General features: G+C 40.0%; 1 protein-coding gene across 3 annotated transcripts in view; it reads left to right on the plus strand.

Annotated features, from left to right (window-relative positions):
* FZD3 (frizzled class receptor 3) overlaps positions 1-26,618 on the plus strand; it is a 59,730-nt gene that overhangs the window by 15,201 nt on the left and 17,911 nt on the right. The window contains exons 3-5 of one of the 3 annotated variants that reach the window (XM_075497655.1): positions 15,319-15,515; positions 17,103-17,259; positions 18,046-18,120. In XM_075497655.1, the coding sequence (XP_075353770.1) occupies positions 15,319-15,515; positions 17,103-17,259; positions 18,046-18,120 (429 nt within the window). Of the gene's footprint in view, positions 1-15,318; positions 15,516-17,102; positions 18,121-26,618 lie in introns of those variants that run through there. The other 2 variants (XM_075497654.1, XM_075497656.1) reach the window with 2 other exon arrangements.

Below are 26,618 nucleotides of genomic sequence, written 5' to 3' on the forward strand. Positions count from 1 at the left end.
GCTGGTATGGCTGCAGTTTCCTTCTTTGTTTTGGGAGGCATTTGTGGTGATTTTAAAGAAAGTTAGGATGGCTTTTATGGATTTGAGTCATTTTTGTACCAATGGGATGTTCCTGTGTGGCTGTGAAGCTATTGTGTTCTGTGGTATGAAAAGAAGAAGAATTCACCAAAGCATGTTTTTAACGTTCAAAGGACAAATCTTAAATCCACATGTGCTTCATTTGTGCACTGCCGTCTTACTCCCCGTTTTGTATCCTGGTCATTAAGAGATGCAGATGCATGAGGGTTTTGTGACTTTCGGAAGGAAACTGAGCCAGTATTTGTCCTACATCTAGCACCAAACTGATACTGAAGCTAAGTAGTCTGTGGGCTGCAAAAATGGTTGAGGAACCCAGTGTTCTTGACCTGAGTTCATTATTCAATCTTGCAACACCTGGGACCTGCAAAACAATAACATTTTAATAAAATACACTTCTAAAGAATATATTTGGTGTGAGAGACAGGCTACTAGACATGAAATTGGGGAGGAGATGGATAAACGTAAGAGCCTTAGAACAGCGATACAAAGTCAGACCAGAGGTCTCTTTAGCCCGGTACTGTGTCACCCGATGGTGGCCTGCAGTGGGTGCTGTACGGAACAGGTCAGGTACGTAACATACATCTACCCAGGCTGTTCTTCCATGTTCGGTGATTTGTGGCTTGGAAATGAAGTCTTGCATTAGTAACCTTCGATGTATTTTCCTACAAATTTATCAGTTTTCTTCCTGAACTCATACATTCTTTTAGCATCCACGCAAATCAGTGGCAGAGAGTTACATGAGTTAAAGGTGTTGTGCGAAGCATTTGCTGTTGTTGGGGTTTTTTTCTCTTCAAACAAACCACCTGCTGTTTTTATGTTCCCTACTTTTTGTGCTGAAGCTACAGTGAACAATTGGACCATATTTTTCCTTTATGTATCATTTGCGATTTTATAGAGCTGTTTCATGGCTCATCCTCCTGCTGTCTCTTTTACAAGGTACAAGAATAAAAGTATGCCACATCAATATTTTTCTGTAGTATATGAATGCGATGCCATGTTAATATACCGTATGTAAATCTGCTCTGTCAGATTGCTCTTGCAGTAACAATAACGAGTAGACTATCTTCCATATTTTGCAGAACTGTTAGTGTAAGCTGTCTCTGCATGTCTGAAGCCATAGCTCAATAGCAATCTTCCTGAAGCTGTGTTGTTTCCAGGTATCTGTGAGGCATTTAGAAAACATCTTCAGAGACCATCAAAGTCAAAGGGGAGTACTCCGCATCTTTTCAGGAGAACCTTAAGTACTTGTGTTGAATTTGAGAATCAGATCTGCCCAGTTTCTCTGTGGTCTTATATAAATTAGTGCGATGCTATTATGCAGACTTAAAACTAGCATGAAGTTGGATACTTGGTCCTTAAAGTTATATTTTCATTTTTTCATTTGTAAGACTTCCCCCCCCCCCCCCGTAGGTTCTACTATTGCGTTTTTAATGACGCCTTTCCTTGTGAATTTGGCCACGATACTCCTCTACCCTGCCGCTGTCCCGCAGAGTTAGTCCCTATGGTTACCCCCCCTTTGTGGGGTGACAAAGGTTGGCATCTTGATTCTCCCGAGCCAAATTCTGCCCTTTGACTCTCTCCCCTTTTCACACCCCTTGCTAAGCTTGGCCTCTTGCTCTGCTCGGAGGCTTGTCAGCGAGGGGTTCCCATGGAAACGAGGAAGGAAATTTGAAAAGAGAAGAGGAGAGAACAGAAACACAAAGGGCTGGTTAATTTGAATTTGAACAAGGAAGGAAAGCTCCTTGTAGTTCATCTTTGTGTGTTGTAGAAACCTGAAATTTATCTTTTAAAAGTTGCTTTCAATTTGTAAACTTGTTTATATTCCCTGTTTCTTGATTTATAGAACAAAAGTTGTCATGTTTGTGGCCCTGAGCAAGGAGAAACATCTTTCTTTTTAAATTCAGTGAGAGAATTCTGGTCAGCCACACATTTAGCTTTTTTCCCCTCACAGGTCCAAAAGCATCATTCATGTTTTTAATATTTTTCTCTGAGAACTTGCATGTATTACATTTTTTCCCTTTGTAATGATTCAATCATACCGTCAATTATCTGACATCTGTGCATCCTTTTTTGCAGAGGAGTGGACAAATATATGCCATTCAGAATCAGCAAACCTGTTAGTTGAATCCCTGCTCATGAGTATTCCTTCTGGTTTCTTGTGCATTTTTAGCCATTGTCGTCTGATCTGGGCAGGTGCAATATGAAAATGTAACTGCAGGGAAGAATGTGGTAACAAAGTTTGGTCTTGGATTTCAGGTTTGATGCTTACTGTCAATAATAAAGAAAACATTTCAAGAAAAGAGAAATGTGTGTCACGTGATTGCAAGTGCCTTTCAGACACACTATCTGCATAGTTTACAAATGTGTTAAATAATTAAAGTTTTATATGAATGTCTTAAAGAACAATGAAGTTACTTTGTCTTCAGATTTTCCACAGCAGCTTTTTGAATGACGAATGGTCTGTCTGGTTCTTACAGAAAAATAGTCTTTACCTTATGTAGAAGAAATATCATTTAAATTGTTTGATTTGAAAATTTGTCCTCCAGCTGCACTTTTACAAAATCTTGTGGCTAAAATACTGGAAAAATCTCAGACCCTGAAGAGTAGACAGACATTTTCCTTAGTCTTACTTTGCAACTACGGGCAAATTATTCCTGTTATTCAGAATAACTTTAATTAAGTGGCATCACAAAAAGGCAACATAATTCTTCAGATCCATCAGTTACTTTTTTCTGACACAACGGGAGGCAGTTGCTTTTGTCTGGAAATAGTAAGCTTCCAGGCTTTTAAAATTTAGGCTTTGGTTCCCTTCCCACTTTGTACTAGTTGCTATTAGTAGCCAGGGTCACAGAGGGGACTCAAGAAAGGGGCATTGAATTGAAGCCAGGACTGTAAAAGTTCTGCAGCTTGCGGTTCTCCTCCAGTGGTAGCCGATTCCTCTGACATAACCTGTTGTACCCATCACAGGGCAGCCAGTGTGACAGATTAAAGGACGCGGTTTTGATCTCTGGGCGTTAGTCCTCATCCGTGAGGTAGGAGGCAAGTATGAGTGAAATCAGCAAAGAGCTACAGAGCAGAACTCATCATGAAACATTAACAAGTGCACGTACGTACATTCCTCTCCGCTGTCCCATCACCATCCTGCTGCTTTTGAGGTTTAAGAGACAAAGGGAGCTGGAAAGCTGCTGTATGAACTTCCTATGGTTCTTCAAAGCAGAAATGCCCACTGTGGTCTTCTGTGGTCTGCCAGGTGAGCCCTGCTGCGGCTAACCAAATGGGGCTTATCACAGCAGGCTTCCAGCTCTTTTCGCCTTCCCTACCTTATCGCCCCACACCTGGTCTTTGCTCAATTGCATTTTCCATCCTTTTAGACACAGATAAATACAAAAGGGATTTTGCAGCATTGAGCAATTATTCAAAGGGGCAATCAAGGGGAAAACACACGTACCCCCTCTTGTCTCTCACGTCACCCTCAAATGCTTACATCTCCAAGCAATTTAATGCAGTCTTTCCTATTTATCTGACCTGCTCTTTTATAGTTTGATCCCACTGATTCCATTCTGTGTCAATTCCCCCGTTGCAAACACCCCTGCAGTGTGTTCCATACAGAACCTGACACACGGAGTACAGTTACAGTGCTTGTGAGTGTCACTTACTGTTTGAGATATGTTTTGAAGAGGTACTTCTTCCACAGCACCCATAGATATTTGCTTCTCTTTATTCTATTAAACTGGAAAAGAATTTGGGTCTATCATCCTGTGTAGCAGCCTCACAGAGTAGTTGCATAATCTTTTTGTCATCTCTTGTTTCCTTCCATCCGTGTCCCCTCTCTCCTCCCACTGTCTTGTTAATGCCGTTGCTGTGTTAATTCTTGTCCTACTTGTCTAGAGTGTTTCAAAGACATGCAGGATACACTGTGGGAGCAGTTTTTCCCAAAACTACATTAGTGATACAGAAGAGAGCTAGGCAGAAACTTCTGTCCTCAACAGGGTGACACTTCTGGACCTTTGAGGGCAAAATATTACTTAATCTATTTTGAGAGAAGCAAGCATGCTTTTAGGGTGCTGCAGAAACAAATAAGCAGAGGCACTATGGGAATTCCTGTCAAATATTTATCTGGTAAATTATTAACTGTAGGGAAGAAAAATCAACTTCAGGTGCTTGGTTTTATTCTTAATTTGACAGTTTTGGTGAGGCTTTCAGAATTGGTCATTCAGACGCTTGTGAGGCTGCTGACAGCTTTCTGTCCAGTGGAAAAGTCTTGTACAATTGCAATTATTTTTTTAATTCTCTTTCCCTTTCCTCCCCTGTAGAGTTCATCTGTGACCTCATTAACTTAGCACTGAGTGGGAAGGATAGTATCCCCTGATGAACCTTCAATTTTAATCTACAGCTGCTGTGTTTGGACATGTTTTTTAAAAAACGGTTAATTATTAAAATTGAAGTCACCAGCTAATTATCTTAAAGCTTCTATTTTGAGCAGAAATTAATTTTCATTTAATATGTTGGAGTAAATTGGGATTTTTCTCAGTCTTTTCTGTTCTCTATTACTGTCTGATGAAGTAGAGAGGCCCAATTAGTGACCCCCTTGTAATTCTGTAACTAGGTAAAAGAAATAATATATATTGGGATGGAGAATCTCAAAAGTTAAAAAAGCCATCCTAGTAGATGGAGTCAACAGTGTATAGACTCACTGTAGAATTAGAATAATGAAAGAAAAATATCTTTCCAAAGACCGAAAACTTCCCAAAGCCACCTCATTTTCCCATTGTTTGTGTCTAGCTGTACATACAGATAGCACATAGCACACGGGAAGAATTTCATGCATAATACCAAAATATAGAAAACTGATCCTGAGATTCAACTAGCCAGGTCACCTTTTATTTTTGTAATGGCTTTATTGTACTTGCTCGCAGTAACAGCATCAGTACAGGATGATTCTGCATGGAGCCCCTGCTAACACTGAGAGATACACTGTTGTTTTTTTACTCAAACTTCCAGTTAAATATACAAGTTTTCCTGAATAAAATCTGGATTATATAATCATTTGCCCACATCTACCCAATTAATGCATGTGAAGAGTACAAAGTACTGGAGCTTTACTTTTCTTGTCTTAGAAATTGGCTAAAATAATTGCAAAACCAGATATAATCCGCTGAGAATCCTCACAATCAAAATAGTCTGAAAACTGTAATTGGTATATGAGCGAGAGGGGAAACAGTAACAGCTGTAGTAGAGTAACTCTGTAAAATGAAGTGGAAGGTGCTGTTGAATTGAGATTTGGAGACGGTGCAGCTTGATTTGGATTGGATCCTACTCTAGTAAATGCATATAGGGGACAGCAGGGCTGCAGGCTTTGTAGAGTGTAGACCACACATCCAGGAAAACCATCCTGCATTGTTTATGCATGTGGAACAACCTGCTAATTTTTAGAATTAACTATACCAAAAAGCAGCTTGGTATACTAGACTGGTAGTGTAGCCTTCCTGGAAATTAAGCATGAGGGAAAGAAGATAAATAGTTGTCAAGCCAGCAGACAATATGTTTTAAATATCATCCTGTGAAATATCCGTAATTTTGAGGCCCAAAGATGCAAATCTCCGCTCCTGTCCAACTGTTGACACGTGTGTGTGTATGTCTGCGTGTGTATGTCTGTGTGTGTGTATGTCTCTGTGTGTGTATATGTTTTTGCTGGTATGTAGATGTAACAGATGGTTAGTAATGTTAGACTAAGACACAGCTGTTAAAATATTAGCATTCATTTTGCAGATAGGTTTTGTTTGCTAGTCAGAATAATTTTTACAGTATGGATCCAACAGATTATGTTCTTTCTTCAGTTTGCATCGTATTGTTTTATGTACATAGTTGTATTGGATCAGTGTCATGCTCCATTTCTTTCCAAGGCGTATATACCAACCCCCCTGACTTTTCCATTGTTAGAGAGGCATTACTGTATTACCCAAGTGTTCCTTTTGATGTTCAATTTGGACAATAAATATTGGGTGGAGTCAAGAAAAGTTTCAATATGTAGCCAAACATATCTGTAAATTCATTTGGCACAACTGGTTTTGGTTTTTTGACAAAGTAACAGTCCTAGTGGATATTGCAAGATCATGCCCTGAAGTATTTAGGTTAGATTCTTTATGGGCTTTCACAGGAGCAAAATTAAGTCATTTAACCTGTGCCCAAGGAGATGTGGATCCTAATGTAACCAGGAAAGACGTGAGAGTTTTTGAATGATAACTCCTGCTTTGAGAACACTGTCTGATGTTCAAGGCTCAAAGAGTGAATTTATTAATGATGATGACTGAATCTGCCATTGAATTCTCATGTACGAAACCAAGTGTTTTGGCTAGTAAGAGAATTTTGTGAGAGGATTTTGACAGCAGACTGGCTGCCAAGGGAGTAGCAAATAGAGCTTCCTGAATTCATTCAGTGCTTTTTTTCTCTTGCAGCCTTCTGTCTGTAAAAGGTTATGCTCCTGGGTTTTAACAGCATCAACGCCTGTTCTCTGCCATAGCAAGAAGTCTTTGCCTTGTGGAGCTAATGCTATAAAACTCGAGGGTTTACCTTAAACATATCCTTGTAATGTTTTCTGGGTCTGGCTGGGTCCAGGGCAGTTGAACTCTGTTTTAGATGGTTATGAACACACCAGATGTCCTGAGCAGCACAGCTTAGGGTTCAGTGTTAACTAGCTGGAAGGTCAACTTAGCTGTGCCCTGTTCTTCATCCTCCAGTAACACGTCCCTTTTGCACCTCTTGCACTGGCACCAGAGTTTGCCCAAACCTATTGTAAGGTCATTAAGGAGCTAAACCAGTAAAAAACTAAGCTTAGGAAAAAGGGAATTGATCAACCCAGGTGTATTATACAGGAAAGATATTGAGATGCTAACACTTGAGGTCTCAGCGTTCAGGATCTTATCCTGACTTTACACTACTAATGGTCCAAATACAGCATGTGTGGCTTTGAGGTTAGTTTCATGAACAGTTTAAATCAATCTTAAACCCAAGTCAGTGCGAAGGAGGCTGGTGGCAGGGGAGAGGGCAGGGGTCGATAAACTTAGGCTCATTGTGAAACTGCACCCTGAAGTGCGTTAGATGAGAACTGTAATTTGTCCTCATTTCACAGCCATATAGGAGGATGATGATGACAACTGTACAGTTCACATTGACTTTTAAGGGAGTCGGCATACTGTAGATTCCCTTGGTTAGTCTGTCAAGAAGCGCTTTGGCTTGAATGTCAGAATTCAGAAAACAGAAGCCTTCTTCCATCCTCATCCCAGTGGAAAACATGGAGCTTCAGGTAGTCTGCATTGGCTTGTATTATTAAGCTCTCTTAGATATTCTGCTACGTCAGCTGTGTAAAAAAACACAGTTAGTGAAATCACACATGAAATAGTAGAAGTCATCAAGCCTTTGAGAAATAAAAGTAAATTCTCTTCAGCAGGAGTATTCATTGTTGCTTTCGTATTTTAGAAATCCAACTTGTCTAATTTGATTCTGCAGGTTATTAATGTTGTTCATTATGTGGCAGACACAGTCATTCTGTATGTTGATGGCAGTAAAAATGAAAAGGTGAAGCGAATCTGATTAGTGACTTTGAAGCTTGGCTGTGTCCTTATCTGTATCTTCCCTCATGTTTCTGATTTTTAGAAATTCCCTTTTTATGAGCTCTGAAGAACTTGATCTGGCTACCGATTCCATTGTGTGCTCTCAAGTTAGTGTCAAGCCTTCTAACAAATCTTCATACCAAATGCTTTTCCTCCTTCACTCAGCAAGATAAATTTTGGAGTACCACGCCAACAGTGAATTGTTTATACTCTTCACTCCTGTTATTCTTCAAGGAGACAGACCTCCCTTGAGTTGGCAGAAATAGTCCACGAGTCCCTGACATGCAGATCAGTCTGCGGTGGCAGAGTTGAGGGAAAGAAAAGGCTGTTATCGCTAACACTCCACTTCTCGTAATGGATATCTTTTCTCCTTCCCACAGTGACAACAGCACTGGAGCACTTTTTCGGCAGGCATCAAAGCAGTGATCACATGCAGTTTGTACTTGGAAGGTTGTCTTTGCAACTGCAGGAGGTAGAAATGTGTCATTTAAATGAAAAATACTATTTTGTCAAGACTTCCAGCTCCTGCCTGATAGTCTCTTGCTTGTCCAGGCAAGTGTGCTTTATAGTTTCTTAACTTAGCAGTATCTAAAATACGGTCCAGAGGGCTATATATTTATTTCTCTGTGGTACTTTGGAATTCTCCCAAGCCCATCCCAGCAGGCATATGGAGAGGAAGGAGGAAGTCCGAGCAGTCTCAGCTGTCTTATAAAAACTAACATTTCTTGCAAATGGAAATTGTTACCAGGACCACCCATCTGCATTCATCACTTCCTAAAACATAAAGATCACATTTAGGAAAAGTGCAAATTGACAGATGGATGCCATCTTTTCAGTGTCTTCCAAAAGAACTTCAGAATTTAAAATGGAGCAGGAGACCTCTTTTAAAGAACGAGAGCAGATGGCTCTGCTTTTTAGTCATATAGACAGAGATTAATGTCATTTGCTGTCTTTTAACTGCTTTCATCTTTATCCTACTTTTTTTTCCTGTGGTTGAGAAATTAACCTCAGCTGTCTGTTTACAGACCAGAAAGCTTGGGATGGTTTGCATGATTGCTGCCCTTTCACAAGTGAGGCAGGTAAAATAATTGGTCTTAGGTTTTAAAGTGAATAACAAGGTGATTGTCTGGTTCAGCCTATAGCATGAGAAAAATATCATTTAAAACCACACTAATTACTTGACATTTTTATTGTTGGAATGACTTAATAGCTATTTTTAAATATGTGGACATATATTTTTAGTACTAAGGTAAAACAATCTGAAATTTTTTACTTCTCAGTCCCTAAAGTAGTACCATGTCAATCTAATCTTCATTGCAACCATAATTTTTCCAGATAACATCAAATTATGAGACATGGGATATCGGAAGGCAGTGGGTTAGGTGGTTCATAAGGGTTCATACAGATAATGTGAGAATAGCTTTTTTCCATGCTGAAGAGGAAAGCTTAACAGGCGGCCAGAATGTGACCCCATTTGGCTTTTCATACATGCATCACTGTGCAAAGCTAAAAATAATTACAAAAAAAAAAGTATACCTAAGTTTCTTCAGACAAGGAAGTTAATGGTGAGGTAAGCTTTGAATGTACATTATGCTAAGTATTCTGCACTAAATTTGTCTTGGCACTGTGCATTAAAAGCAGGCTTGGGCAAATTAGCCTATTGCCCTTTGAAAACAGAATAAAGTATCTGTGCAATAAAGCTGCACTTCCATAGTCACATTAAGTTGAGCAAGTGTGGATTGGTTCCAAAAGAAAGGGACTTACTCTTACACACCTGACTGTGTGTTTCTGGCCCTTTCTGCAGCCATTACTTACGTGGCCATGTGGCACTATCTAGCTCAAGGCCAGAGTGGAAAAAAAGGAGCTTTCTATTAGATCCAGCTATGGTTTTTTGAAGAAGTTAGTGCCCCGTATCACTGCTCTTTCTTTGCAAATCGCCAGCTCTGCTGTGCCTATGGGAGCACTCCCTAATCTTCTTTAGGAAAGACCAGCTAGGTTAAGGCAGGACTCTCAAATACAGCCTCATTTGAAGTCAGCATCAGCAGTTTAAGTACTACAGCAGTTGTTCAGCTCAGGGTATTAACTTACAGCAAATATTTTCAGGTTAAGTTTGTGTACCAGCATGACTGTGGGCTATAGGCTCCAGCAAACCTAGCAAGATTCAGAGAAGCGTGCAGGTCAGAGCCATTGGAGAACAAATTTCCACCGTCTCAAGAAAACCAATTCTGCTTGTAACGGTCTGTGCAGAGCATTCACATGAACTGTCAGAGCTGCGAGAGCAGTTCAGTTGGAGAAGACGTGTAGTTATCAAAAGCAGGAGGCAGTAACACGTTCGGTCTAACTAGCAGTTGTCTGAAGATTTAAATCTAGCTGCAGCTTCTGTGATTCTCCTCGGGAGGTAGCCTGGAAAGCATTATTGCCCATGGACTTTGAGATACAATTCAAGATTTTCCTAATGAATAGCAAACTAAATTCAAAGATAGGGCAACACAGGACAGAAAGAGCAGATCATGTGGCTGGCCTGAGACAGGATATGCCCTGAGGCAGTTGCTTCCACCAGAGAATTGCAACAGTAATGGATAGTCATAGCATCACTCTTTCCCATGAGCCTGAGGGAAGAAAACTTCCCTCCTTCCCTCTATGAGTTTCTGAGAATGCTTCCTCTTCAGTTTTCTGTTAAAGGAGGGGAATATGTAAACAAACAGAATAGTGAAAGATTACCCAAATTGTTTCGTTTAAATCTTGCAATAATGTCACTTCCCAAATAACAGCCAGCTAAATGGCTACTGCTGTGTAAGATAAAAGGTAGAATTTGGTTTATTATCTCTCAGTAATATGAGGAGTCTGAAACTGTAATGCAGTTCCACAGTGTGTTTATAGTTAGAGTTATTGCTCTTGCTTTGTAACAAAAGGTGAGAATTTGTTTAGGAAATTATTGGGAGGGGGGAGATCTACAGAGGGAGAGCATATCATTCCCGCTCTCCTCTGTCTTTCATCCCCTCCTGAAAAAAAAAACCAAACCCAAAACAAAAGAAAACCAAAAGCAAGCAGGAAATTTCTACTCTCTGCTAGATCATGGCCATTAAAACATTTTCAGCAGATAGGAATTGTAGGGAGGGAAGGAGCTGTGGCCACACTGCTGGAAGTCGGGAAATTTCTTAGAACAACTTTGCTACCAAAGCTGCAAAGAAAATTTGCAGCAAAGAAAATTCTGGGGAAGAGGGAAAGAAGAGCTGTGTAAGGTTGTACTGCAAGTTGGACTGCTCTGAGGAAAGCAGTGATAGATGATGGTGGCATGTTATTTGATACACAACACCTGCATGGCAAAGCAAAGGAGGGATGAGAGCATTCTGACTCAGCCTGAAAAAGGTCGAGTTCCTAACGCTGCTGTTATCACTGGGTTTGAAGGAATTTGCATGGTCATAAAGATTGTTCTCAGAGGTGGAAGGACCAGTGGGTGTACAACAGTAGATATATTATACAGTTACGTGATCTGGCATATTTTAAATACTTAAGTACCTTCAGGAGTGAAGAAGCGTTTATCTCTTCTTAAAACATTTATCTCTTCCCTTTCTTGGATTTCCCAGGACTTGGCCTGAATTATTGAAATATCAGTTTGGCTATCACGTCTTCTCTTGTCCTTGTGCTCTTCCTTTTTCCTCTGTATGTTGAGTTGTTCAACAGGCATTCTTCAAAAGCACGTCCCATTTAAACAGAGAGCCTTTTGTTAGGCACTGAAGTGGAATAGGGCTAAATGTCATAACTTGCGCTGCGTCCTTGGGTAAGAGCATAAAAAAAGTCTCTTAATCTCCCTGGCTTTATTTTTAATAGTGAACAACATAATCAGTAGGTGGAAGTGACTTTTCATCTTAGGAGCTGCAACAGGGTGAGATAATTTTAGAGATAGGGTGCTCACAGACTGAGCTGCTTACAGGCACAAATGCTGCTGTTACTGGTTGAAAGCAAGTAACTCTCTTTTTCTGCATTATGAGGAGTGGATGTAGGGTTTTTTCTTCTTCTGTTGTCTAGCTTAGCCTCTTCATGGTTTTAAAATAAACTGATTTCATGTAATTCATAAGAGAGTTTTTGTCTGCCTGCAGTTGCTATTTTGAGAGACAGAATGGTGTGAGAGAGGTCTGGAGTTGCTGAGAAACAGAACCACCAGCACTAGGGGAACAGTCCTATTAAATTACTCCTACTTCAGTGTATTCTGCAGTGTTGTTGGGGTTGAGTATATCTGTACTGTGTCTTGAAGAGTATGCTGATACCATGCTCAAAACCAGACTTGTTTTCTGCAGCTGTAAAGAACCCAAAGTGCAGCTAATGTGCCCTCTGGGAGACTTTGTCAGGGAAGATTCAGTTACACTAGTGTTACTTCAGATGTTTCAGTGTCTTCAACCCGGCCTCCAGCTGCCATGCCAGAAGGGAGTGAGTCTCTACATAGACCCTGCGTTGTATCTGTCAGGTCCAAGAGAGGACAGATCTTGTGCCTGATCATCCAGGCCCATGTGGATGTCTTGGAAAATAAACGGCATCTTAGATGGCAGGAGAAGCCGGTGTCTGGCAGCTGTCTGGCAGCCTGCATGTTTGAGCACCCTGTAACTCAGCCCTCAGGCTGCTGAAGGGGACAGCCAGGGAACGTGCTGCTCTCACTGAGAGTGCTCTTTCAGACCCTGGAGCCATTGCCAAAGAGCACCATCTGCATCCCCATTTTTGGATGTTTCCTGTCTCCGTTCCAATATTCCCTCGGACACCATTGCCCAGTGTCCTTTGGAGTTGGCTGAAAGCCATTACAACTGCCACCTGCCCGTAGTAGGATCAACAGGATACAAGGAAATACTGGTACCTTTCTGTTCCCTTGAACTTGCTTTACTACTTTTCCTTCGCTTTGCAATAGCCATGGAGCTCTGTTTGCACAGTTTTCTTAACGTGCGCACCTTGAGATAGTCTGGGATCTTCCTAAATGGTACAGCTTTCTGCAAATCAACCAAAACCAAACAGGTCTTTTAATGAAGGTGAAGTAGCAGGAAAAGAGAAATTCCTGAAACATCTTTTCTTAATGGAAGGCGTATCAGAGGAGAGTAGTAGAGCATTTGCCAGGATAACTTGAAATTTAGGTATGGGTACATGCAAAACTGCAGTGGCAGGAGGCAAGACTTTATGTGGGGCAGGCATTAAGCTCTTTTTCATAAAGATATAACTTCATTTTCTTATTTTCAAGGTTCTTTGAAAAGAAGGAAAGTTAAACACTTCCCAAAATAAAAGTGGAGTTTTCCTTTTATTTTCCCTTTCCATCAAATAAGGGAAGACTATTATCTTAAGCTTTTCCAGTCATGTCAGGTGTCATAACTACCTAGAATCAATTTCTTGGATCCTTGTTGTCAAACAAGAACTTTAACTGTGTTATAGGCAATAACTAGTTAAAAATAAAAACATATATGCATCTAAAGTAAATGTCCAGCCAAATAGAAAGTGTTCCTTGAGTAACAATGAGCTTGTAAATGTAAATACTTTCCAACTGCTGCTGCCTTCTTCCTTGTCAATAGCTCTGACGGCTTAGACTGCTCTTCATACAAGCTGTTGCCAAATTGCATGGCTCTGTTGTCACATGACAACATTTTCAGAAATGCGTAGCACTGAAGAGAATTTAATCAGCTTGGTAAATAATAATTATGTTTAAAAAAAAAATCAGTAAAATCACAGCATAGTTGTGTCCTGTATTCCAAAAATTAACCTTTTGCAGAGCGAAGGAGGCGTACAGGAAGAATTGGAAGAGTAAGGAGGCGATAAGGAAGAACTGAAATGTGGAACTTTTCCTTGTCATTTCTAGTAATTTGTATTGCCACAGGGGATGACCTATTTTTTGTTGTTGGGTCTGTTCTGTTCTAGTTTGGAAAAAGAAAATGTTGAACTGGTTTAAAATACTTCTCAGGAAATTGCTGTTTGAAAATATAATCTTTCTGCAGCCTACTCTTCAGCTTCAGTTATAATAAGATTTAGGTTTTATATATATCTCTCTATATATAGCAGGTCCATTTGTGCTTCTGCTATTGCACCACAAATTCTGAAGATTAGACTTCTTGCTCTATAATCCTGCCAGGCTGTGGAGAAGAGGAAACTCTGGTATCAAGATAATGGAATTTTTATAAAAATCTATCCAGAAGAGAGATCACGTTAGCATTGCCATTGATCAAGCAACTGTCACCTTTTCCCATCAAGCTATGATTTGAAATATAAGTCAAGGAAAAGAAGTGGCTTACTAAAATGTCACTGCTGTTCTCCAGTCTGGAGGTAGCAGAGTAATTCAACATTCACATGCTGTTTTGTTTTATTCTAGAGTTGTAAGTCCTAATGTATTTCGATATTCTGTAGTTCCAGTCTTAAGAGAATATAATTGATCTTATATTAATATCCGAAGATATGGTGAGGCTTTGTATGGTGGTAGGTGCCACACAAACTCAAAATAAGGTATAGATTGACCCCTGGAGACTTTTAAAGACAAGCCGTGACAAGCGAGAGCAAAATGAGCCCACAGTGGATAGTAAGAAGATAACATGGATTACCAATGTGCACCAGTTTTTATTAAGACATAAATCCCTGTCCTACTTTTTTTTCCTTCTTTTTCATCTTCAGAAATACTTGAGAACAGCTATATATTGGCTAATTGTGATAGATTTTCTCTCGGCACTTCCAAGGAGTGTTGCTATCGCTGTTCCTTAAACCTGTACACCAGTTATTTTTTCTGACTAATTTTTTTCAGGCTTTGATTTCACAGTGCTTTCTGACGGTTAGTCAAGAAATGACATACTTAATGTGACTTTACTGTGATTACAGCCCTGTTCTGGAAGCTAGAAAGTTCTGTGTCTGGATGAGAATGTGTATAACAATGATAGCATGCACGGTGGGACTGTTTTCTGTCCACAGATATACTCTGATGATAGAACTGGGTTTTTAACAGATGGGTTCTCTTCAGTTGGACAAGATGCTGTGGGAGGAACGCCATGGAAAATGTCCTGTGTTTGCATTTTGTAGGAAGAGGTGAAGAACACTGCCCTGCTGAAGAAATTCAAGAAATAGAGAGATTATTTACAAATATTATGTTGTGATCTGAAAATAATATTTGAAAGATCACAGTATGCTGTATTTCTATACTGTCAAGGAATCTTGCATTACTACCATTCCTCAGATTGTAACCTCATCAACTGAATGCAAGTTTTTCATATTCTCCTACTAAATAAGCAGCTAGCAATTCATGATGTGTCTGTCAGTTAGACAAGCACTAAAAGGAATCAAGTTTATATGGCTGTTATTGGAGAGTGTGAAGCTAAGCCTGAATCCTCAAAGGTGTTTAGCTGTCTAATTCCCATTGATTTTAATGCAAATCGAGTACATAAATGTCCCTTGTGAATCTTTGTCATTGTCCCCAGGCTTCTTGATTGCCTGTCTTCCTAAAATACGTAAGTGCTGTAATATGATGATCACTTCTTCCAACAGACAAAGTTCAGAAAAAGGTGGTCATGGTTATGGTTGTGAAAGCCCTAACATCTCACGAGACGAATTATAACTTACTGCTGAAGTGTTCTACAAAACTGCTGTTTGTAGCTATTGAATTCTCCTTTTTCTTTTCTAGCCGTTTCATCCAATGGTGAATTTGGAATGCTCCAGAGATTTCCGACCGTTTCTGTGTGCCCTCTACGCTCCTGTGTGCATGGAGTACGGCCGTGTCACTCTCCCTTGTCGCAGACTCTGTCAAAGAGCATACAGTGAGTGCTCCAAACTCATGGAGATGTTTGGGGTCTCTTGGCCTGAGGATATGGAGTGCACCAGGTGAGCAAATCTGGTTTTTTTTCAGAATCCCAGGATAAAATTTTAATATGATCTAGGATGTTTTGTGATCTGAAACAGACGTTTTAAATGTGTTCCGTTACAAGTGCCCGTATTTTCCCTTCCATTTGTGTAACAGCCTGTTTCCTGGGGTGGAAACTGAGTTCGTATTTCTATCATCTGTCCAAGAGATAAGTTGACAATTTCTGTGGGCAATTACTGTAAACTGCACATGCATATTCTTAAATGAATGAATATACCCATCTGTTTTTCTTCTTCTTTGCCATTTATGCTGACCTGGTTTTGTCCGCTGTACCAAAATTTAACAGGTGATACTGCTATAAATTTCTCTGAGAGTTAGGCAAAATTACATATGCTAGAGATTAATAAAAAATGTCTTTTTCTGAAGGGGGAGCTGGCTGGTTTTGATGAGTGTATAAAATCTCAAAGGTCTGTTTTCAGAACATCTACCTCTTGTTGAGCTTGTGTGCAAACAGATGTTTTCAGCTTTACATTACACAAATAACTTTACAGAAAAGTATTCGATGATGTTTCAATCTATTTGAAACGGAATATACATGAAATTGAAAACAATATCTTTATGCTTTATTTTTTTATAAGTGACTCCAACAGCTAATAAAATACAGGAGCACAAACAGGAAGAAATAGTCTCTCTTACAGCTGGACTGGAGAGAATGAAAAACAATTAAAACTTCTTTTAGCAAAAGAATAAATCAGAGGATGCTTCTAGGTCCTGATAATCTGGATCAAAGATCACTCTAACTCCATACTCCGAAGAGATGCCTGGCCCTTTAGGTCCTCCCATCTCCACAGTAAGGCCCGGGTAGCGACATTTCAAAACCAGAGCTAAAACTACTCAAATTTTGCTGGTGCTGTGTTAGTGCCATTGTGCCAGAACATGAACTGTGGCAGAGGAACCCGCATACTTAACTTATGCTGTGCTTGCTGAGGCGATAACATCTAGCAGAGGGAAGAACCGGACAGCTATGTATGGAATGCCTCCAGTCTCTCCTTCAAAACTTCAGACTGCATCTCCAGCAACCCTTAGCCTCCAGTCAGAGCTTTACTTAATTACAAAAATATCTTCATCATAAGTGCAATTTATTAATGCTAGTAGCGTGCTAGATTGGATTTTTGGTCTAACTAGCTCACTGTCCTGTCTGAGAGCAGCTGGTACAGTTGCTTAGGGAAAGGTTTTTAAATGTTCTGTAAAGTCATGCTTCCTGGGGCACGTAGTTTCAGTTTACAATAAGCCTACATTTATAGACTTCCTGAGATGGATTTTGTATCCTCACCTTTATGCTTAAAGCCCCAACGGGCCCCTTCTCCATTTATTTCTCTGGTTTGTTTTTAAATGTATTTTATAGTTTCAACATCCACTACATTCTGGGACAATGAGTTCTAGAGTTTGTTTAAATATAGTGTAGTATTTCATGGATTACCCATTATTTGGATTGTCTTTGTTTTTGCTCCGGTTAGTGTGCCTAAAGTCAGACATATAAATAAGATTACTAGTCTTTGCAGAGTATGTGTATATTTCTTGTAAATAATTCTTTTCTTACTTTTTAGATTCCCAGATTGTGATGAGCCATATCCTCGTCTTGTTGACCTCAATTTAGCTGGGGAGCCCACAGAAGAGGCCCCAATGGCAGTACAGAGGGATTATGGTTTTTGGTGTCCTCGGGAGTTGAAAATAGACCCTGATCTGGGTTACTCTTTCCTGAGTGTACGGGACTGTTCCCCTCCTTGCCCAAATATGTATTTTCGGCGTGAAGAGCTCTCCTTTGCTCGCTACTTCATCGGAGTGATCTCCATCGTCTGCCTTTCTGCTACCTTGTTTACTTTTTTAACTTTTCTGATCGATGTCACAAGATTTCGCTATCCAGAAAGACCGATAATATTTTATGCTGTCTGTTACATGATGGTGTCATTGATTTTCTTCATTGGCTTTCTGCTTGAAGACCGAGTAGCGTGTAACGCATCCAGCCCTGCCCAGTACAAGGCTTCCACAGTGACACAGGGCTCTCACAACAAAGCTTGCACCATGCTTTTCATGGTGCTCTATTTCTTTACCATGGCTGGCAGTGTTTGGTGGGTCATTCTTACCATCACGTGGTTCTTAGCAGCTGTGCCAAAATGGGGCAGTGAAGCAATCGAGAAGAAAGCATTGCTCTTCCATGCCAGTGCCTGGGGCATTCCAGGAACTCTAACCATCATCCTCTTAGCAATGAATAAAATTGAAGGTGACAATATTAGCGGCGTATGTTTTGTTGGCCTCTATGATGTGGATGCATTAAGATACTTTGTACTTGCACCTCTCTGCCTGTATGTTGTTGTCGGAGTTTCCCTTCTGCTAGCTGGCATTATCTCTCTCAATCGGGTTCGCATTGAGATCCCATTAGAAAAAGAGAACCAGGACAAACTAGTGAAGTTCATGATCCGGATTGGCGTGTTCAGTGTTCTGTACCTCGTGCCACTGTTGGTTGTAATTGGCTGCTATTTCTATGAGCAGGCTTATCGAGGTGTGTGGGAGACGACGTGGATCCAAGAACGCTGCAGAGAATATCACATCCCGTGTCCCTATCAGGTGAGGAAACCAATATGACATATTCAGGAGTGCAGAAAATGGATAATGAGGGAATATGTTAGGACTTACTTGTCATCCTGAACTGAAAGTGCTGCTGTTCCTACAAGGGAAGGTTCTTGCCATACTCAAATTATTTGGAGAATGCGTTAGGCCTTCTGGAAGACTAGGTATTATTGGAAAATTGGAGGCTTGCATCAGCTGCTTGGTGTTTTTTTGTGGAGTTTCTGGGCTGTATGGGACTCATACAGGATATAAAGATGCTTTTTTAAACCAACTTCAAGAACAGGACTTAATGAGTTTATTTTTGGTCATTATAGATGTGTTAGAAGTTTTGCTCTGAAGGAATTTTGGCATTTAAGCTGAGTTGTCATCAGCCTGATTACTGCTTTTTCTAGTTTTTGTTGTTCATCTGTAACAGTTTTGTTGCCTTGACTAGTGTAGAGGTTCTGTGCTCATTTTAGAGCAGTCTATGCATGTGTCAGAAACGTCTGTATAAAGTCTTACTTGGAGTGTCTTCTGAAGAAAAACAGAGCTTACAGCTCATCGGTTTTGTTATTTCAAGGAAGTTACACTTACCTGCTCAATTTGTTTAATTGAGTTATCACAGAAACAGAAGCCTCTAAGAGCCCTAGATATCAAACTGTCCACTGTTTACTTCAGTATTACGCTGGTGCAGTTGCAAAGAAAGTATTGTAAGTATTAATTACTTGGAGCCTACTTGCCTTTTTGAGCTGAAGTGGCAAATTGGTTTTGGAATGATATTGCATAGCTATTTTCTGCAACAGATTTGAAAGCAGCTTTATTTCAAGAAGGTTGTACAGCAAGCATCTATTATATAGCTGCACACCCAGGGGTATAAAAAAAAGTTAGTATTTTGGCTCTAAAGCAGTTAAAACACCAGCTGGATCATCAAAGCTCACATTTTAATGCAGTAAAATATCACTTAAAGGTTTGGCTTAGTCTATATAGCTTGATAATAATCCTTTTATTACCTTTTAACCCTTTTTATTGTTTTCTCTGTTAGATTTTATTAGGGTGTGACTCTTCCCTCCCATCCAGTGTGTGAGCATTTTTATGGCAGGAAATATCTGTCAGTGGGCGTGTTCAGTTTCATTTGCTTGATTGAGTCTTCATTGCTGTAGGTTTTAATACGTTAAACCGATTGATGCTTAAAAAGAGAGAAAGAGAGGGACGTGCAGTTTTCTCTCAGTTAATTTCAAATACCCACCATATGCCGATCTAAAATGTGTATAATAATCTATAAAATTAAAAGGATATTGCTTTCTCAGAATGTTGAACAAAAACTATTTTAAAGTTTGAAACTTCTCATGTCTGAGGACCAAAATCCTGGCTAGTGGAATAATGAAAACACGTAGTAAAATGCTACTCAAATCTCTAGAAAACCGTTAACGTAATGGCTCAGCAGGAGTCAAAAGAACAATAATGGTTTCATTCACATCAAATTGGGTTGAAGGACCCGTAGACCCTAGGGAGCATTAGAAGGGTTTTTCTTCTAACCCATCCAATTTTTTTTCTTAAACTAAACATGCTTCCCTAATTAAACTATCCAGACTTATAACTGAAACAGATTTCCAAAACTGTGGGGAAAAATAATTTTATCCTTAGATCATGCTAGTAAAATCTATTATTAAATTATGGGAAAATTTAAAGCTTTGTGGAGAATATCACTCACTTGCAAAATAAGACCATATTTTTTCTAAGCCTTGATGTTATTTAACTTAACTTCAGATATTGAAATATCAGCATCTGAGGTTAGACTGTCCTAAATTGCGAGCTGTAGTTGATTCCACAGTGGACGTAGGTTTTATGTGCCAAACTTACACAGGGTGGTGGGAGTTGGAATTTGCTGCTTGCATAGGCATACTTTTTCCAACACCAGCAAATCTGAGGTTAAAAATTTTTTAGTCCGTTCAACCGTGACATCATCTTTGCCATCAGAGGATGGTGCCACAGTAATTCATTCTGGAAAATTGCTAATGGGGGAGATGGAGTACGCAGCTGCTACAGGCATGCCTCCCAGCCTCCCTCCTGTGTGACTGCTTCATGCAGGAGATACCGCGGGGTTAATAATTTGCTGCAGATTCTCCTGGCTGCTGCTAAACCGAAGAGGCTTTGGCAGCTGGTATTCAAATGAAAAATAGACATCATGTTTCTTTGACTACCTAAAGGGCTAAATACTCCTAAAATGGGGGAAGCAACAAAGATACCTTTATGCTTCAATCTTCATCTCTGGCTACCTGGATGTTTCCTGGGTTGACCTGGCTATGTATTATTATGGTTATTTGTCAGATCTGGGAGGCATCTGTTGCTTTCCTTGTGAAATAAAAACTTTTTTGCCACAAAGACAGGAAATCAGTATCCCAGTATTCCCTCTCTTTGAGGAGTAAGTGCAGGGCAAAAAGGAGCTCGTGTTAGCTTACCTTGCCCTCAGTGTCCTTGGCGCTCAGAGTTTCTGGGAGAGACTAGGAAGGAGGGGAAGGGTTTGTAAAAGCTGGCAGTGGCTCTCTCCCCATGAGCACATCCCAGTCCTCGGTTTTCTGTAGCATCGTGGGCTGCTGCCATTCAGGCAGTAGCTTTAATCTGTTGCCCAGGCAGCAACAGCAGGTAAAACGGGCAGCAGTCACCCCTCTCGTAGCATGGCTGTGAGGGCTCAGATGAGCTCTGAGATGAGCCGTCAAAAGTTGAGTGAAGTGAATATTGTTTCCTTGAGTGTCTTCTAGGAAGGAGAAAACAACTACTACATTGAGAGGTGAAGTTTATTTACAGTATATACAATGTATCTAATATCATTAAGAAATTTAGTCACGCTTTCCCCACCGTAGGGGAAATGCATTGTTTTTGTGGATGTCAGCTTAAACAGGCAACTCAGGGAGTTGTGTTTTGTATCAATCTGGACAAATCTCTTAATTTACTTAAAAATATCAAGGGTGCTATATTAGAGCATCTTTCTTTCAAGATGAATAACAGCAAATTGACTAAGGCATTACCACAAATAAGTATTTTTACTGTTTCTGATGCTAGGACTATTCACAGTAATTGCAGTGATGTAATCTTTCCAGTCAGTATTACTTCTCTGAAATATCTGCTCACAGTGGCCTAAAAATGTCTTAACCCATCCACCTCCATTTTCACCGAGGTCAGGACACTTTTCTCTTTCTGGAGGGGGGAACAGTGTCTTTGTAATCTACTTTCAGCACAGTAATATTCCAATGAGGAGCTGAATTTTATGTTGGTATCCCACTTTTCACTCATTGCCTAAAAAATGCATTCATGCTTGGCCTCAGAAAATGGATCAATGTTTTTGTACAAGAAGAGTTCATGCAGCAGAAAATGAAATTAATTTTCACTAGCTATAGAACGTGGTACCCCCATCATAAACGCAGCATTTTAACTGGGCTATGTGCATTCCATGTCCTTCAGGTCAGACTTTTATCTCATATTAATCTTTTTTATAAGAGTATAGCGTGATTTTACATCAAGGCAAAATGAAGAAATGAAGGGAAAAAAGCAGGGAAGCGTGACACAATCCAATCATAAAATCATCACATCTAGTCATATCTTTTGCTACGGTTGAAAATAGATGCTTTGCTGCTCCTCCTTCTCCTTCTGTTTGTAACAGTGGTTGTTCTGCCAGTATCATATCGTCATTCAGAGGGCAGAGCCTTGGAAAAGAGTTGGATTTTTGTAATGTTGGACTCAAGGAGAGGCATTTGGGGAAGTAAGATTCTGCATGCTCCTATTGCTGTTCAGCGTGGCTATCATCATCATCATCTCTCTAATAATGTTACCATTCTTAACAAGTCCTTGGTACTGGCTTGGCTTTTTAGCCTGCAGTCCTGACCCAATGGTTATCTTTCAAAGTTTGTCTCTTTCCTCTCTTACTTTGCAATTTCTACCTCGTACGTTGATGGAGCATGTCATGCTATGGCAACTAATTCAGATGAAGTGGTGGACTGGGATAAAATTTTGGCCAGTCACTTTACAGAAGCACAGAATCGCTCAGGTTGAAGAGACCTCTGGAAATCATCTAGTCTAACCTCCCTGCTCAAGCAGGGTCAGCCCAGGACGGTGTCCAGTCAGGTTTTGAATTCCCATTGCCATAGAAGGTCTAAGTTCCTTTCTATCGCACATCTAACCTCAGATATATCTGAGGAAGGTAAAAGGTAGGGTAAAAGGGGAAAAAAAAGTTTGAAGTGCATTTAGCTGCTGTTACATATTCTTGTCCTCCAGGCACCACAGTGTTTTGTTCTTTACAAGGAGAGTGCCAGAGTTTTGTTTCTCTTGGAAATTACAAAGGCAATCAAACTGGAACACAGTGACCTGCCCCAGTCTATGAAAATATGTCTCAAAACTGGGATGAATTTGACTACAAAGTGAAATAGATACTCAGCAAAGTCTGTCTCCAAAGCTGGTTGTAATGTACGTTTCTCTTAGGAAAAGTAGGAGTTCAAATGGTCGATACAGCTTTTCTAGCCCAGAGAAAAGGAAAGGGCTGCATCAAGCCAGAAGCATTCAAAGGTGGAAGAAAGTGGTAATTGTCGTCTTCCCAAGATAAGGAAATGTGTCTGCTTTCTTGGGATGGCAGAGTATGGTGTTAAAAGCTTTTACCTCTTTTTTTAGTCCCATAATTGAACTGTGTAAGGTAGTTTAGGCCTGGAAAGGTTTATTGGGCTGAACCGCAAAGTCAGTTTTCTTGCAAAGTAAAGAAGGTCACTGAGTTAAGATTCATTTCCCTTAAATCCAAGCGTAAATAGACTCTCCACAGTTTTCACAAATGCCTCAGGGCTAGGCTAGGCACTGTGCTGATGGGAGAGACATCTAATTTAGATATTAAAGAGAAAAAAAGAAAAATAAGCTGTTTCAAAGACATTTGCTACCCTAGTGGGAGTCCTTGAGAAATGATCCTAGCAGTATGAATTATCTTTGCTTGTGATCTGATATTCATCATTTCCCCACTCATGTGGCTTCACCAGATTAAAAAACCTTAGTGCTCACTTGCTAAGAGTGAAGGTGGTGCTGCCCGCTTGTCTTTTCCATATTATTTAGAGGAATGGAAGCAGATGTGGACAGCATGTTTCATTTCCTGTTGATGGGGAAGACTTGACAGCGGGGTGAGCTTAGAACAAATTGCAAACTCTGATTATGTATTGGAAACTCTCTTTCTCTTTTATTTTTCACTAGGAACTTGGGTTTGTGCTGGACTCTGAATATCCGTCCAGTCTGGCTCAGTCATTGTGGTAATGTACTACAGGTAGATTCCTAAGCCCAGAACTAGAAGTAAAAATAGCAATGAGTACATTTAGACATGGAAGGCATTGAAATGTATAGATCCAGCTACGGAGTCTGTGTACAACACACTTAACCAACGCATGGCACTGGGTCTGTGAAGTGTCTACTCCTCTGTATCATCTATTTCTTTAGCTTTGGGGCTTGACCTCATATGAACCAGTGGAATTGCAGAGATAAAATAATGGGCATATATTAGAATGAAAACAATATGAAAATCAAGAACAGCTACTGAGAGCAGCACTCATTTATCTAATTTCGGATGTCTCCGTCTGCGCCAGGCATCCTAGCCTCCTTTTCTAGCTGAAGCAGAAAAATGAGCATTTTTATAGTGATTCATTGGACATTCAGATGAATTGTACCCTGACTTAATTTATTGTCTGTTTGAAGGGGTCACATTTGCTCTTATTGGATATATTTATGTTAGGATTTTTGCTGCAAAATTCTGGGGAAGTTTTTGGAAGGGAAGAGGGAGAAGAGGTTGGGGTTTTTTTTGGAGTCTCTTCCCTTCAAAATCAGGATATGCCTCAAGACCCTTTAAGCATGCTTTCTATATCCTGACCAGTCTTGATGTGAGTAATGGTCATTCCAGAAAGAAAACTTGGTAACATGTTTTTTGCTCATTTTCGAAGAAAGGACATAAATAAGCACCGAAGACCGCAGTACCTGGAAGGACATAGGCTTGCATTTGGGAATCCCATGGGCAGATAATGTTGCTTTGCTAAGCATCGTATAAGCATGCTTCAGCTACTGATGGAGAAGACTTTTTCTGCAAGAACAATAAGCATGACAACTATTTTTGCAAGTGCCATTTTAACCGGGTTCTTGAAGCAGTTAGTCTGCCTATCTCTTGAAATCTTTTCTATTTTCCTTCTGATCTTCACTTTAAAAAATTAAAACCACCATGGTATTTTTAAAGACTTAACTATTAAGAGCGATGCTGTGAGGTGGTGTAATACCAAATGTCATTTCTATCAGCAACAAAAATAGACAGTCAATCCAGCCAAATTTTTTTCCTCTCTGCTCTACCTATTTCATTCCAAGACGAGGCCCCAGTCTTGCTGTGTAATAATGTCAAATGGGTTTTTACTGAAGATGGGAGTTCTCACCCACTCACTTCTGTTCGTTGCTGGTGTCGGATAGAGAGGAGAGGATTAATTGTGGTTGCCTAAGATACCAAAAGCGTAAATGGAGAGAATGTTTTGTTAATAGTACCTCTTGTCTGTCAATGGCAGTTATGCGTATCTAGGACAGGCACAAAGAAAAACAAAGTACAAGCTTGCTGATATATTTCTGTTAATATTTAAATTATACCACATTACAGATTATTTTAATGTGTTATTTGACAACTAACATTGGAGAAATTGATTTTGATATTAGGATTAATCTCTGTCACCTGCTGATAATTTTGGCTCAAGAATTTGTGAGTTTTCTTGTTTCCCATTTTCACAAACGTACTTTTTGACCTAACCACAGCTAATTGTTTTTACTCTGAAGTTTTCAAGGTCATTTTAGATGTCTCAAAATTAACACTGTTGCGATAAAAATCTCTTCATTTCAGACTGGTTTGGATCACTAACAGCTATACATCGCTTTGTTTGTTTTGCATCCTTTTTAAAGGTTGCCCACGTAACAGGGGGAGGGGTAACATTTCCAAGTGTGTTTCATTCCCACTTGGCGTGGCTTTGTCACTCCCTTACTTTATGCCTGGTGTCCTGAACAAACATCGCAGGAACGTTACTGAAAGCGGAGACTACGCATACCCGTCCTGCAGAACCGCTTCAACACAGGGAAGCTTTCTTACGAACAGGTGCCAACTGCAAAGAGACTATGGTGGTAAAGTCATGGTAGGCTGACAGCCAAAAGTATGGGAGTGTTTAGTCATCTGCTCTGCTGTTACTTCACTCTGCTGAGTATTATATCTCATCGTGCCTGCTTTTAAATAAAATTGGGCAGAAGCAAAAGAAACACTGAGACAAGCTGCTCTAAGTTCCAGCTCAGGTTTTGCAGCTACGCCTCTTCATTTCTCCCTCATCCCCCCCAAAAGAGAAGAAAAACAAAGAAAAAAGCCTTACTTTATAGATTGTATTTGTATTCCATTTTTATTGTACTTCCACACTCCCCAAATTCTTGATAGACATTTGAATTTACTGTGGAGATTTTAAATTTTGTGATGGCAAAGTTGACTTGCATGCACTTAAGAAATGCTCTTGTAGCAGACTGTATTTTCCCATGGCTGCGTTGTGGGTGAAGTGTAAGCCCTGTTGACACAGGCTTTATTTTCATGCACAAGTGCTTTAGAACAATTGCACACGCGGCCCAAAGAGAAGAAAAGATGAGGCTTGCAAACATCTTGCTGAAAACAGTGGCAAGAAGTAATTGTTGAGACGTAGAGTCTGCGTTTGTGGGGTGCTGATTAAGTTGGGATGGAGTTTCCCCATTTTTATTGGCTGCAATATATGGCATTTTCCAGTTTTTGGCATTTTCCAGTTTTTGCCATTTTCTCCACTAGTCAGGGGTGTTGCCACTATCTTTTTTAACACAAAATGTCTCAGCTGTTTTACCATCTGTGTTACAGTGGGTGTTCAGAAACATGCGGGGGAGTGCACTAAGCTGGATAGAGAAACGAGGCTTTGTTAAGAAATGGCTTAGCACCGTTTGTGTGTGGCACAGGCATAAAGAGAATACATTTAGAGATGTCTATAAACCTAGATTTCACCTCCCCCCTCTTTTTTCATTCGTTATTGTTTAGAATTCCTCTTAGAAGAGGTAATGGATTTGCTTAAATCTGCCCTAAGGAATTGCTTCCTGTCAAATGTAATTATTCTGTCCTAAAAAAAAAAGGAGGTTGAGATAAACCCGTATTTTCTATATTGCTGTTTACTCAGAAGAGACTGAGCAAATCTGAATTATGAGTTAGGCTTCTTTCAAAACCAAAAGTAATGTCAGCTCAGAACAACAACATCAGTCACAGTATTACACTGTTCCCCAGCAGTGATTCAGTTAATTTCTCCTGGTTTAGATGCTTAGGAAAAAGACTACATTCAAGGAAAAGAATATACCCAAATGACTTTCTCCAAATTCTCCTTCTCGGCATTAGTAATATCAGTCCGGTCCCCTCCTTGCACATCCAGGACTTTGAGAAATCCTGCGTAGGATGCAATGTATTCTCTTATCTCACCTTGGCATGT

This window comes from Mycteria americana, chromosome 3 (genome assembly GCF_035582795.1).
Source record: "Mycteria americana isolate JAX WOST 10 ecotype Jacksonville Zoo and Gardens chromosome 3, USCA_MyAme_1.0, whole genome shotgun sequence".
NCBI classification, from domain to species: domain Eukaryota; kingdom Metazoa; phylum Chordata; class Aves; order Ciconiiformes; family Ciconiidae; genus Mycteria; species Mycteria americana.